Here is an 18,594-nt window from a genome sequence, read left to right on the forward strand (position 1 = left end):
ACGACAAATTAACATGACTGCAAGGCTGAATCCAGTTGTTGGTACCATGTTTCTGCCATGGTCTCTCACAGCCTCTGTAGCAAAGCCCAAAACTGGATTCATAATTATGACAGTAATTGCCAGTGTATTAGGTATCATTCTAACACCATTACATGTGTTTTCATTTTAGTCTCACAACTGCCTTATGAGATTGATACCCTTAGGACCCCATTTTACGGAGAAGAAAATTGAGATATCAGGAGGTTAAGTGACTTGCCAAAGGTTAAGGAATTAGTAAATGATAGAAGTGGTATTAGAACCTATCATAATTCTTTACTATATCCCAGGTAAATTTGGTCCAGGTTATGAAGGATGGGTAGTTAAGATTAATCCTTTTGCCCATGGGCAATGATGGGACACTTTTTTTTTTTTTTTAAGCAAGGGCAATATAATCACATAAATACTTGAAAAAACTAAACTACCCAGACAGCTTCTGGGAGCAGGAAAACATTAGACACAGGTAGACTGGTCATTACTGTTAGAGTCCAGGTAAATACTAACATAGGGTAAAACAAGAGTTTTGGCAGCAGAAATAAAAGAAAAAGAAATATTAAGTAATAAATGTAAATATGCTTGAACCCCCTATTATTGTTAAACATTTCACATAACTTAGACAAAAAAACTTAGACAAGATCTTCCTCATTACATCACACAAGACTATGAAATAAGAATTTTACACAGACTGTGAAATAAGAATTTTTGAATATTTTAAAGAGTATTTTAATTTTTCATTGTACTCAATTTTTACCAGCCAAAATTACTAACAATATATTGAAATTGAGTATTTATTCTTTAAAGGGTTTTTAGTTCTTGACAGTGAAATATGCATATGAATGAGCTCATAAAAGTGACTAAACAAACTTTGGTTTCAGGAAGATAATGCACACAAAGATAGAATTTTTAAAAAGCCATTGAGAATTCCTTTGGGGCACCTGGTGGCTCAATTGCTTAAGCGTCTGACTCTTGATTTCAGCTCAGGTCCTGAGATCAAGCCCCAAGTTGGGCTCCACGCTCAGTGTGGAATCTGCTTGTCCCTCTCCCTCCCCCCACTCGTGCTCACACTCTCTCTCTCTCTCAAATAAATAAAATCTTTAAAAAAAAAAAAAGGCATTGAGAATTTGTTTTTATAAATAGGTATGCAAAAGTGAGGCATGAAAGATATGGCTACAGTAGATAATTTAACAATCTCAGTAATTAAGATTCAAAACTCTTGGCGATGCTTAATAAAGAGCATTATGGGATAATCTGACTGGAAAACATTCAATAAATTAGTCATTTGACAAACATTTATGAAGCTAAGCTCCTGCTAGAGGCTTAGGGACAGAGACAAGCGAAGCCTCTGGCTTCAAAGTCTGGTAGGAGAGAGTGATAATAAAAACAGGTAACTGTAAAATGGCATGGTAAGTACCACAGAGGAGCAAGTTCATTAAGAAGTAGCCCAGGGAGGTAATGAGTTAGCCATGCTGGTCAGAGGTGACTACACAAAGTATGTGGTGCTTGAACAGGGTCTTGTAGGATAGGAAGAAGTACAAAATCAAGGGACGAGCTAGGTCTTAAATTAGATCCTATAGCCAAAGAAACAATATATATAATTCTTGTAGGCAAAGAAAACAGTATTTTTTATGTAGGTATTTTTCTTTATTGGAGCCACTCCTAACTAGCTGTGTAGTTTTGGGCAAGTCATTTAGGCTCCTTGGGCCTTAGGGCCCTCACATCTGTAAAGTGGGAGAGCTGAGCAAATGAAGGCCAAGGTTCCTTCTGCCTCCATGTTCTACTTATGTTCTGTGAATTTCTGCACATGTCTGAGATTTGGGCTACATCCTAAAACATTCATTAGTAAGTATCAGCTGATTAGCCAGGCCAGACAAAGGGGCTTCACAGCCAATGGGTGTGACTGGGCTAATTTGAGGGAGGCTCCATGGCAGGCAGCTCTCTCTCCCTGCCAAGGGCTGGACTGCAGGAGAAATGATGATGATCTGGGCCTTGCCACCTCACTGGTCCTTCCTTCTCTTCCTGAGCCTTCCTTGTACTCTTTCCTTACATCTGCCCTCTGATCCAGTAATCCCACTTCTAGGGATATACCCAAAAGAACTGAAAGCAGGGACTCAAACAAATACACGTACACCAATGTTCACAGCAACCACCTGGCTGCTAAGGCTACTAATAGCAAAATGTCCTTCAACAGATGAATGCATAAACACAATGTGTGTGTGTGTGTGTGTGTGTGTGTGTGTGTAATTCAGCCTTAAAAAAGAATGAAATCCTGATACATTCTATACCATGGATGAACCTTGAAAATATTATGCCAAGTGAAATAAGCCAGACACAAAAAGACAAATATTGTATGATTCCACTTACACAAGGTATCTAGAATAGGCAAGAGACAGAAAATAGAATACAGGATACAGAGGCTTTGGGGAGTGGAGGAATAGGAGTTATTGTTTAACGGGTACAGAGTTTCAGTGTAGGATGATAAAAAAGTTCAGGAAATAAATAATAATGATTTCATCAGGCTGTGATTTAACTTGCCATAAGGAATAGAATAATTATATATTCCTGGAAAGAGCAAACCTGCGCAAGGACAGATATATTAAAATGGCAGCACACATAGGATAGCTAGTAGAAATAGAGCTCAGCCTTTCCTCATCTCAGTTCAAAATTGGAAAAACAGAACCCACACATTAAAGACGCTGCTGAAAAAAAAAAAAAAAATATCACTGCGGCTAGAACCAAGTATGCTGATTTCTCAAGTGTTCAATCCCCTACTGCTCTACTCATGCTATCTTGGCCAGGTTCCTGATGTAGTAAATAAATTAAATCAAAGTAGGGCATGTACTAATTTAACCCTATAAACTAAAATAATTTTCTTAAACTAGTATATTGAACTCTATCTCACCACTCTCTAGACTTCTACAAGCAGAAAATAGAATTCAGTTGATAATACATTCACAGTGCTTGAGTGATTGATGGCAAATTAGTCCCCATTATCACCTATATCAAGAGGTTCTCTGTCAATGATAGCATTACTGAAGGGTGTCAGTATATTTGTTTTTAAAAAGTGGTGAAAACTTTTAAAACTTCAATGAAAAATATTATTGACAAGAAATACCTTGGTCTTGTATCACACAATCTGTAGTGACCAGGGGAGGGACCTGGCCTCTGGTATTGGTGGCATAAACTTGTCCTCCTCTGGTGGCTCTGTCATTCTCGATCACCTGAATCTGATATAAGATATCAAGAACAAGTTAAAGTAAGTTAAGACTCTTCCAAACATCCCCCTCTCTCCCTCCCTTTCATTATTCACACACACACAAATAGGCATTTTCTAAATCCTTTTAGTTCATTTCAGGCCAAATTCTCACTGAGGGCCTACTTTTAAAACTTTCACAATTTTAGAGCAGCAGTTGCTAAATTCTGTTCTATAATACTCTGAGCCCTGACCCTTCAGAGAACTTCATTTTTATTCAATTTGTTTATTAGGACCATAGATAAGCATTAAAAAAAAAAAAAAAAAAAGATTCTGGTAGAAAAAAGAAATTGAAAATAGCTTTTAAAGAAAATACCTTTTATACTTAATGGAAAATATACAAAGCTAAAAATCATTAAATTCAGAAGAAATGATTTACAGTATAACCTAAAACACCTTAACTTTTCTCTTTAAATCTCTCTTGAGCCTCAATTTGCCTTACAAGTTTTTCCACCTCACCCCTGCTCCGTGAGACAGTAAAAAAATAAACAATACAGTGTTCCCACGTGGAAGTTGCCTATTGTATAGAAATCAGAAGGGGAAAAGTCCCTAAGTTTTGTCATCTAATTTGGAAATACTTTATATTTCTCTACTAAAATATTTATTAGTGAATAATATAAAGATAAAAATTTATCTTTCTGTTGTAGTTGTCTAGGGATGAAAAAAATAAGCAAAATCTAGTAGTATGGAGTTAAGAAGAAAACAAGAAGGCATCCTATTATCTTCCTCTTCCTCTTTATCTTTTCCCTGCTCTCACTTCTTTTGCCATCAAATAAAAGAGACAAGAGACAAGGGGGTAAAAAAAAAAAAAAAGAAGAAGAAGAAAGTAAAAAGAGAAAAAAAAACAAAAAACAAAAGAGAGAGAAATGAGCAAGTGTCCAGAATACACCACATAGCTTTGGAGGATATGTACTTTTTTTACATTCCTGAAGAAATTATTAATATGAAAATTATCTTCCCCCAAACTCTGAAATGTTACCTTCTCCATTTTGCCTTCCCATCTCATCCAATCCAGGCCTAGCGGGCACTGATATCATTGCTTTTATGGCATATCAGAGAGAGATTTATTTTTTTATTTTTTTATTTTTTTTAAGATTTTATTTATTTGCGAGAGAGAGAATGAGAGACAGAGAGCATGAGAGGGAGGAGGGTCAGAGGGAGAAGCAGACGCCCTGCTGAGCAGGGAGCCCGATGCGGGACTCGATCCCGGGACTCCAGGATCATGACCCGAGCCGAAGGCAGTCGCCCAACCAACTGAGCCACCCAGGCGCCCTCAGAGAGAGATTTAACCTGCCTTTAAAATCCACACATTTCTGTTTTTCTAATTTCATAGGATTTGAATTCTTATTAAAGATACAGAATATGTTCCAAATATAACTACTGTAAGATGCAGATGAAACCAAAAGCTACCATGGACAGAGACAAGAAGCAAACAGAAAAATCGAAACACTACTATTATATCCTGTATTTTTACCCTAAGGTTAATCTGGTTCCTTCAAAATTGGAGAACTTTTTATATAATCAACATTTAGAGTAATCATTTCAACCAATGAAGTGTCAAATATGAAACCACATTAAAAGCGATAATAATCTACATATTGAACAAGTTTCTAGTCTTCAAATAGACTATATTTACTAAAAATTTATTTTTAAATTAGTTGTTTGCAACTTACAAAGCAGAGCCTCCAAAGAAACAATGCTGTATATGGTAATTATATTTCTAAACTAATTCACATCTTGGCTGGAATACTATAAAGGGAGTAAGAAATATTAAAACACTTCTAGTAATTTTTAAAAATATATTATAGGTTTTAAGTTTTTAAAATTTACCTCAAACACATGTTCTCAAAAACATGTGGAGATTTAACAATACACAGAAATTTCAATAGAGATTTTGACTATGACTTGGTACATACAGGATTTTGACGTGATGACAGTGACTCTTGATAATGCCAAAGCTACCTCAAAACATATGGATTTCTTTTTCCTTCAGAAGATCTCCCACTAGAGTTACTTTTACACTTGTCTGCTATGAACAGAGTATTATGGAATCACAAAATAAAATCAAGTCACGGGCGGCATCTGGGGTACAGGCATGGAGCAGGTGGAGAGTTGGTTTAACAACAAATGGGATTTTTCTAGGTGAATTCAGTGGAGGGAGGGGGCAAAGGAATTGAGAGTAGAGGATGTAAGGGACAGATTTATTATCATGGATCAAATAATCTAAGCTGCGCAAGAGAAGTGAGAAGATGAAGGCAATGTAAGAGATAAAAGTGTTAAGTTATAAGTCCTGGTGGGTGAATCATTATTCAAGTTTGAGTCCTAAGAGGAATGAGCTAGAAAGATAGGAGGCTGTGGCTGGAAAAGGAGATGCTTTCAACTGAGATTCTCAAGTGTCCTATAATCGGTAATGACACGACCGATGGTAAGACTATGGATAACTGAGGTGGGATGGATGAAAAGAACATTGAGAGCAAAGAAGATCAAGAACTAAAAGGCCAGGGGCGCCTGGGAGGCTCAGACAGCTAAGCGTCTGCCTTCGGCTCAGGTCATGATCCCAGGGTCCTGGGATCGAGCCCCGCATTGGGCTCCCTGCTCAGCAGGGAGTCTGCTTCTCCGTCTCCTTCTGCCTACTGCTTCCCCTGCTTGTGCTCTCTCTCTCTATCAAAAATAAATAAAATCTTAAAAAAAAAAAAAAGAACTAAAAGGCCAGGGAGGGGCGCCTGGGTGGCTCACTCAGTTAAGTGTCTGCCTTCAGCTCAGGTCATGATCCCAGGGTCCTGGGATCGAGTCCCACATGGGGCTCCCTGCTCAGTGGGAAGCCTGCTTCTCCCTCTGCCTGCCGCTCACTCTGCTTGTGCTCTCTCTCTCTCTCTCTCAAATAAATAAAATCTTAAAAAAAAAAACAAAAAACTAAAAGGCCAGGGAAATGAAAATTTCTAAAAGTGGATACTAAAATTTCCAATAATTGTGACAAAAATAGTACTGGAGAGATTAATGGTGAACCTGGAGCTAAAAACTTCAGAGAATGAAGTAGAATGACCCAGAGGGTCTGTAGATGTTATAAAGAAGCAAAGAAACGAGAAGTGAAAATGATGAATTCAATGTAAAAATATTATATTCCTTTAACTAGAATAATGAAATAATATTAACCATAAAAGTAATGGCTGGTAATATAACTATCAATAAAGGCACTAAGAGTTACTAAAACTTAATTTCTAACATGTTATAGGACACTTGATGAGAAACCTTCAAATCTATATTCAAATAAATATAGAATAACTGGGTAGATCACAAAAATAACCAAAATCCTCTACCCTCTCTGTGCCTTTTTCAAGGACTTTGCAGTTCCTCCCATCAAGAGACAGAGGCTTACCTTTCTACTCCTGGACTTTGGGGAGATCTTGTGACTTGATCTGACTGAGAGAATGTCACAGAAGTGGCAATGTTCTAGTTCCAAGCCACAGCTCAAGAGGCCTTGCAGATTCCTACTTTCCCTCTTAGATATCTACCACAGCCAAGTGAACAAACCCAGGCTAGCCTGCTTGGTGACACGGCCCAATCATTCCCAGCTAACAGGGAGGTACCAAACACCAGACACATGAATGACACCATCTGTAGTGGCTTGGTGGTACCCCCCCCACACACCAAAGATATATCCATGTTCTAATCCTTGCAATCTGTGACTATTACCTTACGCAGTAAGAGAACTGATTAAATTAAAAGTCTTGAAAGAAGGCACTCAGCCTGGATTATCTGGGTGGGCCCTGAATGGAATCATGTGTAACATCATAATAGAGAGGCAGAAGGAGTTTTGAGATGGATGCCCAGAGGAGAAGACACAGAGAAGAGGAAGAGGCAATGTGATGACCCAGGCAGAGAGTAGAGTCATGTAGCCACAAGCCAAGGAGTGCCTCTCTCCTCCAATCAGGCCACGTTGGTCCCAAGAGGAGTCAGAGCCCGAGGGAAGAATTTATTATTCTTTTGTTCACGGTGCATCTGATCCTCTACTTTGGTCTTTCTACCTTCTCAGCCTCAGATCAACCTGTACCCATGGTAGGTGGGAACAGTGAAGGAAAAGCAAATAACACAAGTGAGGTGGGAAATCAGGATGATAAGTATTCTCGAATATATAAAGAAGTTTTGCAGAATTAATTTATATCCTTTATCCTTTATAAACCATCTCTGAAATAAGCAACTACCTTAAGAATGTTGGACTAGCCCCACAAAGATGGAGAAGACAAGGAATGGATTCTCCTATAGAGCCTTTCAAGGGAGCACAGCCCTGCCAACACATTGATTTCAGACTTCTGGCCTCCCGAAACATAGCAGAATAAACTCCTACTATCTTAAGTCACCCAGTTTGTGGTAATTTGGCACAGCAGCCACAAAGAATTAATATATCATCCTAGACTGTTCAGGCTCCAGCCAAACCTCCAGCTGACCCCAGATGTACAAGCAAGCCCAAACCAAATCCATTGAGCCTGGCCCAGATTAGCAGAACTGCCCAGAGGACCCACTGACTCATGGGGATTAATAAACAGTGGCTATAAATTACTAAATTTGGTGGTGGTTTGTTACACAGCAAAAGTTAGCTAATATAGTAGCTCTTTGGGCTATCTCTAACTTTTTCTACTCATGGTAATAGAACCACTTCAAAGACCTATGTTAACTGTATCAATTTCATTATTATTCCAAAAGGACTACCTCTCTCTGCTCATTGCTATGGACTTGCAGCTTCTTCTGAAGCAGAAGTATATATCCCTGCCTGATTGACCCAGGGCTCTGTCATGACTTGCTTTGGCTGATGGCATGTGAGTGGTTGTGACATGTACCACATCTGAGTGAAAACTTTAAGAGCTATTGCACCTTTTGGCCAGTTCTCTTTTCTCCCTTTCTCATGATAACAACATTCCCAAATACAGGATGCCCTTTCACACTGGCTTCTGGAATGATAAGGGCACATACAGCAGCACCTAAAGCCAAACTGCATCTGCTATAGCCTACATGTAATCTAAGCAACAGATAAATCTTCATGGTTGTAAGCAAATTGGGAATTGTGCGTTATGCAGAATAACCGAATAAGAGCCGATACAGCTACTAAACAGCATTTTTCCAAAGAAAATCACTTGAATGAAGAAGAATTAAGTTATAGCTCTAATTTTACATGAAACAATTTTGTTAATGGGCAAAATGTAAAATACTTTGTGCTTTCACTTTCAGTGGGTATCTTACCCTTATTGAAAAGCATCCTTTACTTATCTAAACTAGCATGTTTATATCCTCTGACTACTACTTACTTCAAACAATCAATAAATACTGCTAATATAGGCTAATATAAACATCAATAGTACCGCCAAGTTTATGTGATACCAAGAAAATCTACATAGGCTTTCTGTCATGGAGACCCCTAATACGCCATAACCTAACCTCCCTACCCCCATACACAGACAGAAGGAAGGCTCTATGTGATGGATATTGTGCTTCAACAATGAAGGACAGGATAAATGCTAACAAACTGAAGAGTTTCTGAGATAGTGAATGAAGAATGGTCCTTTGTGAGGGAGACAACGGGAGTGAGAGAACACTTACTGGGCTGGGGATCGAGTCAGGATCCAGCCTCTTCTGGAGTTGTGGTGGACCAGCCATCTGTGCAGGACCTCCAGGGAAGCCTCCTGGGTAGGAGAGCTGCCCACCTGCCATCTGGGGACCATAGTTGGCAGCTTAGAAAAAAATTTTAAAAAGAAATGATTAGAACCCAAAGTCCTAAATGTAGGGCTCACTGACAATATTCAGTCAAGTATACTGCATTTTTTCATCCTATTATATAAGGCAGAGAGTTAAGTGTGAATATCTATGATTCCCTTTTTCTTTGCACTTGCCACACTATTCTAAAACTAGCTTTACTTAAGAGTAAGTGATAGATGCCTAGTAACATAGAACAAAGCTGATTTCCTAGGTAACCCAAGACCTTCCCCTGAGCCCTGCCTGCCTTACCCTGCTGTGGCGAATATCCAGTGCCCAGCGTCTGTCCTGGAAGAGGCGGGGGCTGGTACTGGGCATTCAGAGGAGCAGGCCCAGGGAGCCCGTCCTGCCTATGTGTTGATGGAGGCAAGGGCGAGGCACTATGGCCGTTTAGTGCAGTGGGTGGTGGTGGGAGAACCTGAGATCCAGGCTGCATAATGGATGGCTGCGGAGGTCGAGGAAGACCCTGGAACGAAGGCGCTGATGGAGGGCCGGGAGGCCCCTGGCCAGGGGGAGCCATGCCCGAACCTGTGAGAGAAAGAAGACCAGACCACTAAACATTGCATTTTTCAACAAAGTACACACAGGGACACTTCTTTTCCTGATATAAAAAAGAAGGCTTCCTTACATTTTTTTTTTTTTTGCACCACAAGATGAACCTTCATTCAGAAAGTTATACAAATGCTATGTGGGGCATTTTACAAAACTGGAGAATTTTTAAAGGGTAAAAGCAATATTTATAAATTTGGTGAGAAAATTAATAGGATAGGGCGCCTGGGTGGCTCAGATGGTTAAGCGACTGCCTTTGGCTCAGGTCATGATCCTGGAATCCTGAGATCGAGTCCTGCATGGGGCTCCCGCTCAGCAGAGAGTCTGCTTCTCCCTCTGACTCTCCCCCTTCTCATGCTCTCTATCATTCTCTTTCTCTCAATAAATAAATAAAAATCTTTAAAAAAAAAAAGAAAGAGAAAATTAATAGGATAAATTTTAACTCAGGTTGCATTAACTTTACATGATACATGTCACTAGTTAAAGAAATTGTATCTGATACAAAATCTAGAAAACCATATAGAGGAAAATGTTATGTAACAAGCATTATTCAGGTAACTTACACTTTCAATAAATTATTTTGTGGCCTGTGCTTGACTTGATCAAATAGATCTCAGAACTAGGTAGAAATAACAAGGGAGATAGGCCACTAACATGCTTTCTAATCATATGGGAAATAGTTGTAAAACCAGACTATTCCTTCTATCTCTGATTATGTGAAATTTGCTTCATTGGAGACTTACCCATCTTGAAATCAGTAAAAGACAGGAAATAGTCAGAGGGTTTTTTTTTTTCTTTTACAGATACTTCCAAAAAACTACTTAAAGTAATGGAAACATTCCTCCTCAAGCTAAATGGCTGACTTCACTGCTATTACAGTAAAGAGTCCTTTGGCCCTTAGAATATACAGCATTTCTATTGATACAAATCTCAGTACTGTAACTGTTTTCTCTCCTATTATTCTCTCTTCTGCCTCAAACATCTGAGCTTCCATTCTTTTCATGATGTAAATACAGAATCAAACCACACTGTGAAACAATGAGTACTATATTTTTTATTTTAGGGCCCCATTATAAACAGCAGAAAGTTAAAACTATCCTCACATTTCTCAAAATAATTTCACTGTTCTAATGCTGATTTGTGAAGTCAGCATTTTTTTGTTTTTTTATAGTTCTAATATTGAATGTTAGGTATGCTGAGGGTCTTTCAATTATTTTTGAAATAAATGGCAGCATAATCAGGAAAAAAATTAATTACAGCCATACATAATACAGATGATTTATATTAAAATGTCTGAAAAACACTTCAATATGTGCCAGAGTTATGCCTACTTTTTTTTTTTGAGTTATGTCTATTTTAAAAATGGAAAAAACCACCTTCAATAAAAATACTCATGAAATAGGTGGTCAGTGAACACTAATAATGAAACTGTTACCATAGCTGTTAATGTGCATAGCATTGAGCTGATTGCCCAGTTGGGTGACGGATGAAGTGGACGCAGGACTTGGATAAGATGATTGTGTAGATGGTGAGTATGGTGTGTAGGAGGATGCCGCACTGTTGACAGGTGGAGGACCTGGAAATCTAAGAGAGAAAAAGAGATGTTAAACAATATCATAGTTTCATATGCAAATGATATACAACAAACGTTAATAACTTGTTAAATTAAGTAAGCCCATCTAGTGGGCACCAGGGAAATAACTGATATTTTATCCTAAGTCTTTAATATTAATGAGAGTTCAAAATGAATCATGTAGCATCATCTCATTACTATGCTCACAAGCTCAACATGTCAAGATACTTAGCAAAAAATTCCTAATGTAAACACAGAACCAGCTTTGGAAATCAAGTTGGGAAGCTGAGTCCACCACAGCCTTATATATACCAGGGTTAATGATTAATAGAACAGAACCAAGAAAAATAAAATGCTTTGTCATTGTATCTTTATGATCATTCTTTTTCCTACCCAGCTTTTAAAATAAAACATCACCTGCACTATAATTTCAGTGCCCTGCAAAACAGTACTTGAAAGTGAACAACTCAGTAAAAAGTTTTGAAATCGTCCATTCTTTGTCATCTAAAAATTTCATCATGCTTTACCTTTAATTTAGCTTGAACTTACTGTATATTTATTTTTCCTTATTTTGAATGAAACAGTGGCCACCATAGAATAGAATAGAAACAGTGTTCCTATTGTAATTAATCTGCAGAATGAAGTTAAAGCTTTCCCTTCAAGTTACATTGTGACTTCTTACTAATAAAAATGAAATTTTCCAAAATGGTATACTCTGAATTCAATTTCTCCATAAACTGGAAACTATGTCCCTAGTGGCGCACGCTCCTGCCTTCCATCTTTCACTCCACCTGAGAGGCTGGGAGCAGAGCCTGAGAGAGGCCAGTGGCTTGCTTGAAGTCCCACAACTTATATGTGACAAAACCAAGACTAGCCTCTTCCCAGGTCTTAAGCAAGTACACTTTCCAAAACATCACACTAATTTTCTCTTGTCATTTTTCTCCATGTAACTTAAATTGAATGATTACTGTAAACAAAACTTAAAATTAACCTTCAAACCATTATGCTGTATGGTATTTAAGCATATTTCAGAATGATGATATCCCACACTTTGAGTTAAATGGATGAATGATCAAATGCTTTTTCTATGTAAAAGTATAAGCTATCCTATAGCAGATACTTGGTTACAAAGGGTTGCAAAGTTAGAATGAATAACATTTTAACCCAAACAATACTGCTTAGCAAAGCTGTTGATTTCCTCTCCTGTCAAAAACTGAAACAAGACCAACAGTTACACTAAACATCTTTTGATTTAAATAATTTTTGGAACAAAACTGAATAAAGAGAGAAAATATAAAAGTTAACTTTTCACAATAGAAGTTTTGTTTATATCTCTAATTTATTAATGACACTAGGAATAAGAAAGGCAAGACAAAATATAACTTTAGTCTTAATTGACACATTTAAAATATTGTTGGTCACTTAGAAATGATTTCAAGAATTGTCAATGATATGTTTTGTAAATTCATTGTTTCATAAAAACATCATCTCTTTTTTCAAGAAATGATATTTCTGCCTTTTTTAAAAAGTCACAAGAGATAGATACATGCAATAATCGCACACAGGCAGAATGTACATGCTCTATAAAAATATATTAGTGGGTGCAGCATGAGTATTGTTACTGGGTTTGGATCTAATAAGCAGAAACTGGAACCAGCAGTTAAATTGGGGGGAGGAGAGATTATTCAATTGTTTAAGAAAAAAAATCTCTAAAACATGTTTACAGATATTTCACAAATGTTAATACTTGTAAAATATAAAATTGTATGAATAATTTATTACATACTACAAATAGGATGAAGTATGTTTCAAATGGAAGTTATGACACAAGCAGCCTCCAATATTTTTTTTAAACCTAATAAAAGGTTAATTATTTAAAATACAGAATGAGAGAATACACAACCATTAGGCCATTACTTTTTGACCCATAAATGCCTACTTATCCTTCATTGCTTAATATATGTCCTGGGAGTTAGGCTTTAGAAATTCACAATTAAATTTTTTTTTCCTAACCAAGTTAAATGTTGCAAATCTTAAACAGATTTGAATTTTAAAAGCAATTTTATTAATTTAAGAATAAAGTAGTAGTAAAGGGGTAACAAAAAACTTTCATTTAGATAAAAGAGATTAACAGAACATTTTAAACATGCAAAGTGATTTAATATTTTTCAATTTCATTACTTTACTAAGTTAGTTAATCCAAGATTACACAGCATGTAGGTATCAGAGTTTAGGTATGAATCTGGGTCTCAACTGGAGACCCTGGTGCGTGACTACGGGCAAGCACTTAATCTCCATAGCTCTCAGCTTCCAAATGAGAAAATGAGCAGATAGAATAGAATCCTTTCTGTGCTATAAATATAATGGTTAAAATTAAGAATCATATGATTTAAATATTTCTCATGTTGATTCCTTCACTTAACATGTTTCTGGGCAGAGAAAATATTCAATTCTATATTTTAATATACTATTTCATTAAATGTCAGAAAAGGGCAGATCCACCATAATAAACAACAGTCAATAAAGAATTACTACCAGAGGATTAATAAAACATGAAAATTTAGCTTCAGTTTAGTCCTAAACCTCTGGAGAGTTGACTCAGTTGTCTGTGGCCTGTTCAACCTCAAATATTTCTTATTTTTAAGTTTTTAACAAATTGCTCAAGTAGTGAGCTATATGCTGAAAATTGCTAGAATGTGGAGATATGGTACCAAATTTGTCAAGATTGGACTGAAGTAAAATCTGGATTTTAAATACTCAGTCCATGAAGTAGAGAAAATAAAACCTCTGCCCATTATCACTGCTTTCCACCAAAAAAAAAAAGAAAGAAAGAAATTAAAGAGAAAACAACTATTTCTCTTATTTATCTTGCTCACTCTTTTTCTTTGCAACCAAGTTCTTAGTCAGATTTCACCCCATCAGCTTCAATTTGGGAAGATGAATCTCCTCTTCCCACCCTCTTCCCCTCCAATCCATAATTTCTTGATCAAAATAGATAATTTATATAACTTACAGTTATAGATTTTATTTACTAGATTAATCCCACCCAGCAATAACACCTTGTAGATAACTTTAGTACTATTTACAAGTTTAAGACATTTATTCTGCCTCAGCCAAGATCAAAAAGACAAATGACTAGGTATAATTTTTAAATTTTATAAAACATTGCCTGTGAAGGAGCAATATTTAAAAATAAAAATGATAAATTTTTAAATTTTAATCAACATAATGACTCTTAATTATATCTTGTTTTCATTCGACAGTTTAGATATTGTAAAAATTAAGAGATTTTTTGATGGGTTCTCTAAGTATAAACAGCACCGATGAAGTGCTATCATCATCAAAGAAATGTCATGAGCCACCTATGCTCTCTGACAATCCCTTGTCATCAGATTGTGTGATTCACCTACACAATCACTGTGCCCTTTGTCATGAGGGCAAAGTAGCATGGTAACTGTGGACACTGAGCATGAATACTAGACTTTTCCCTGACGTTGTCATTTTTAAATCCATTTCCAACCTTTAATTCACAGTTCAAGTTGACGCAAGTGAATAATGGGGGAGAGGGGGCAAAATCTGTCAGGGTTTTCCTGGGAATCAGAATAAAAGCAGATTTCTAGGTTGAGCTGTTATGAGTCACTAGACTGAACCAGTAGGAAGGACAGGCTAGAGAGTAGACCTTCTACATGCCCTGAAAATGGTACTGACAACTGCTAACACATATTGAGTCTTTCATGGGCATTATGCATTATGCAAGATTCTTGGCATGCATTAACCATCAAAATCCTTACAATCACATCATTATGGTTAAAATTGTGATGAGGGAACTAAGGAACACAGAAGTGAAGTAATAGCTGCCTGAGCCAAGAGTAGTAAACCCATCCTGACTCTACAGTCTACACTCTTCACGGTGCCAGACTTCGTGCTGAGCTCACAACCTCACAGCCAAGGTCTATCTGATGATAAAGTCCACAGTTTACTTATTTCTAAGGAACCTAATTCAAAGGAAACAAATGGAAAGAAGCAAAAAGATCAACACAAACTAGGCTAACACCAGTGACCAAAAGCTTCCTTAAGTTCAAACCAGCTGTTTAATTCTTGCATTTCTTCTTTAAAAAAAAAAAAAAAATCTAAAATGCTTGGCAGTTTGTAACAATAAACTTTTCCAGATCTTCTCCCCTGTGCTGTGGACTAAGAGTTCTATTTCCTCATTTTACAAGTGAGCAAAATGAGGAGGCCTAGAGGCCCCAGGAATTTCATCACATGACGAATTTTTGAGCCAGAAGAGGCATCTTGGTTCTCAGTCTTTCTACTCTAATCCTTGCCCCACCACCATGCGAATGAGACTAGGTAGGGGTCGTAGGGTCAGGTCCCGAGTCATGCCCTTTGACTTTGTGCTCCTTGTTCAAACCACAACCACATGTAAACCAGATTACTTAGACTCACTCATCCTGTTTCCTTCACTCTGTATCTCACAGCAACCATGTCAATGGTAAATGTTATCCTGACAAACAAGAGCCAGGAAGTGTCAACTTCACAAATGTCCTGTAAGAGCATTAACTTGATGATATTTAAAAGACCAGAGAGTTTTCCCGCTAACAGGGACTATTCACAGGCCTTGAAAGGATAACTGAATGGCTTCAGCAGCAGCAGGTCCAGATTCACACTGAGGGGTTACTCCTCCCCTCACCCAACCCTACAGCCTAAAAGCCTGGAAAAGGAACCTAGGAAATGAAGCCTCCAGGTACTCCTTGGAGAAATTCCAAAGTAAACACTACAAACAGCTTTGGCACTGGGATTCTCAATAGCAGCAGCTCACTGGACAATCAATTATGGGAAGGTGTGATGTTGGCTCCCTTTCCAGGGAATAGTCCATCAGGGAAGGTGTGATGTTGGCTCCCTTTCCAGGGAATAGTCCCCAGTGGGGTACAGAGCTCTACACATCTTATATATCTCATACCCTGGCTTCTTCAGGCCTTCCTCCAACTTCTCCCTTCCTTAATTTATTATAAACACAAAGAGAGCATTTATTTCCTGTGCTGTTTTTACTATTGACCTACCTTTCAAAAATCCCTCATTGGCATCTGTGTACCTTCCACATCAAATCCAGTTTTTACCATTGGCCATAATCTGATTTAATTTTTAAAATATTTATTAAGCACCTACTGGCACTGAGCTCAGTTCTACAAAGGATTCAAGAGGACAGATGATTGAAAATTTATTGGGGCATACAGGGCATAGACATCAGAAGGAATCAGAGATTAATACAGAACTCTAAAACAAGATGAATATAATCTAAAACTAAAATGTGTGGTATTGACACAAGTAATTTTTTACATATTTTTTTAATATGTACTAGTATTGTCTTTATTCCTCCCAACTCTTCTAAATGTTTTGTTCCCTAGGTCTGTCTAGCAAGTCCTTTCAAGGGTGTGGGCAGTATCAAGAGGTCAAACTTTCAATCAATAAACATGCAAGTTTAGAAGGCACTTGTGAGACAATTGTAGTAGAATATACAAATGCAGGTTGGAATCTACCTAGCTCACCTTTGGGAAGGATGCCCTTGGGCATGAGCTCCATTCTGGCCAAACTGATGGGGTCCAGGAGGTGAAGGGCCCTGAGGCAACATCCCCCCAGGGGCAGGAGCCCCCAGAGGCCCTGCTGGCTTCATCATACCTGCAACAGAAGGGGATGAATTTAGAAGAGTATGAATGTGCAAAGAGAGAGGATGCCGTGCCATTAGGTTAAAAATGAAAACTAGGAGGAGGAAGGGAAAAAATGGGTTAAGACAAGTTCTCCTTCACTTGCCTTAACCATCACAGACCTATCAATGCCAGGCTCTGGCATAGTTATCTGACCATGATAATGACAGGAGAACAGAAAAGGAAAGATCATTTCAATACTAAACAGAAACCAAAACAGCAGAAATATACTTGCATTTGGTAGAAGCACCTTGCTAGAACATACTATCACACGAAGAATGTTAGAATACACAATGAAAAATGCCATTCTGGATATCAGAAAATAACTCTGGAAAAAAACAGTATGAGGCATCAAAAAGATCCTAACTGTAACTATGAAAAAAAAAGACCTCTGAAAATGCCTTTGAGTTATAGCATGAGGAAAACAAATGGAAAGTAGCATCTGTTTTTCCAACAAATGCAAAGTAAGCCTTCAGAGTTAATAATTCTTCCAGGATTCCAAATAGTTGGGTGATAAACAATCGAGGGACTCCTCAAGTCATCACACTCACTCATATAAAATGTGGGATCACGTGATTAGTAGATGCTCCTGGAAATAACTGTTTTCATTTACAAGAAGTTCCTTCTCAAAAAATCTTTAAAGGTCTCTCTTTAGAACTGTTTGCAGACATTTTTCTCTTCTAGAGAAATTGTGGTACAGAAGAAAAATCACTGAACATGGGCCAGAGGAGTTCAAGGCCCCACCGGGCCATTTACTAGCAGATAGATGTATGGTGCTGGGCAGGCAAGAAGGTTATATTCAAGTACCTCAATTTCCTTCCCCTTGCTGCAAAAGGAAAGGCTTGGACTAGATTACTCGTGACACCCTTTCTAGTCTTTTAAAAGAAAAAAAAAGAAAAACAAACAAACAAACCCAAAACCAAGTCTTCTATTTGCTCTTTCCACTTCTAATCTGCTTGTTTTGTTCCAGCTCATTCAACTTACTTTTGACCCCACCCTCCTGTCTGGCACCATCATCAGTGACCTCCTAGACGCCTTGTGTGCACTCCTCCACTTGACCTCATGATGATATTTCATACCCAATACCTCCTTTCTTCTTTTATCTTCCTCCAGAGAGTTTATTCTCTCAGATAACAAGAGAATTGACTGGATGACCTTGCAGTTGTCAAAGAAAGGTTTCTTATATTATCATCATCATCATACATCATGCTTTCAGATGTTTGGGTAATACAGAATGTAATATAACAAGGGAAATGGCTGTATTCATGAATAATATTGAAACTTTCACAAAGTTTTCTCTTTTAAGTATTTTTTATTTATTCATTTGAGACAGACAGATACAGAGAGAGAGAGAGAGAGTAGCAGCAGTGCGGAGAGGCAGGAGGAAGAGGAAGAAGGAGAAGTGGACTCCCTGCTGAGCAGGGAGCCCGCCTTGGGGCTCGATCCCAGGACCTGGAGATCATGACCTGAGCCGAAGGCAGACGCTTAACCATCTGAGCCACCCAGGTGCCCCTAAAGGTTTCTTTTCTTAAAACAGGATTCCTCAAACTTAAGAAAAATTTTATATTAACTTTACAGTCACAGTCTTACTTAGCATTTTTTCATATACTAAGAAGAACAACAAATATTTTTCTAATAACACTACATTTTTATATGATGTTCTAAACTCCAAAGCCAGCAAAATTAGAAAAAAAATGAGACTTGCAGTCACACAGACTTGGGCTTGAATTCCTTCCCCA

The 18,594-nt window shown here is 37.7% G+C and overlaps 1 protein-coding gene across 3 annotated transcripts in view; it reads right to left on the minus strand.

The window, feature by feature from the left end:
• Positions 1-18,594, minus strand: part of SEC24D (SEC24 homolog D, COPII coat complex component) — a 99,594-nt gene that overhangs the window by 71,671 nt on the left and 9,329 nt on the right. For all 3 annotated transcript variants that reach the window (XM_032401091.1, XM_032401092.1, XM_032401093.1), the window contains exons 3-7: positions 16,700-16,829; positions 11,016-11,164; positions 9,284-9,559; positions 8,879-9,009; positions 3,149-3,260 (exon numbers count right to left, since the gene is read on the minus strand). In XM_032401091.1, the coding sequence (XP_032256982.1) occupies positions 3,149-3,260; positions 8,879-9,009; positions 9,284-9,559; positions 11,016-11,164; positions 16,700-16,829 (798 nt within the window). The remainder of the gene's footprint in view (positions 1-3,148; positions 3,261-8,878; positions 9,010-9,283; positions 9,560-11,015; positions 11,165-16,699; positions 16,830-18,594) is intronic.

This window comes from Phoca vitulina, unplaced genomic scaffold (genome assembly GCF_004348235.1).
Source record: "Phoca vitulina isolate PV1807 unplaced genomic scaffold, GSC_HSeal_1.0 scaffold3, whole genome shotgun sequence".
Classification (NCBI taxonomy): Eukaryota; Metazoa; Chordata; class Mammalia; order Carnivora; family Phocidae; genus Phoca; species Phoca vitulina.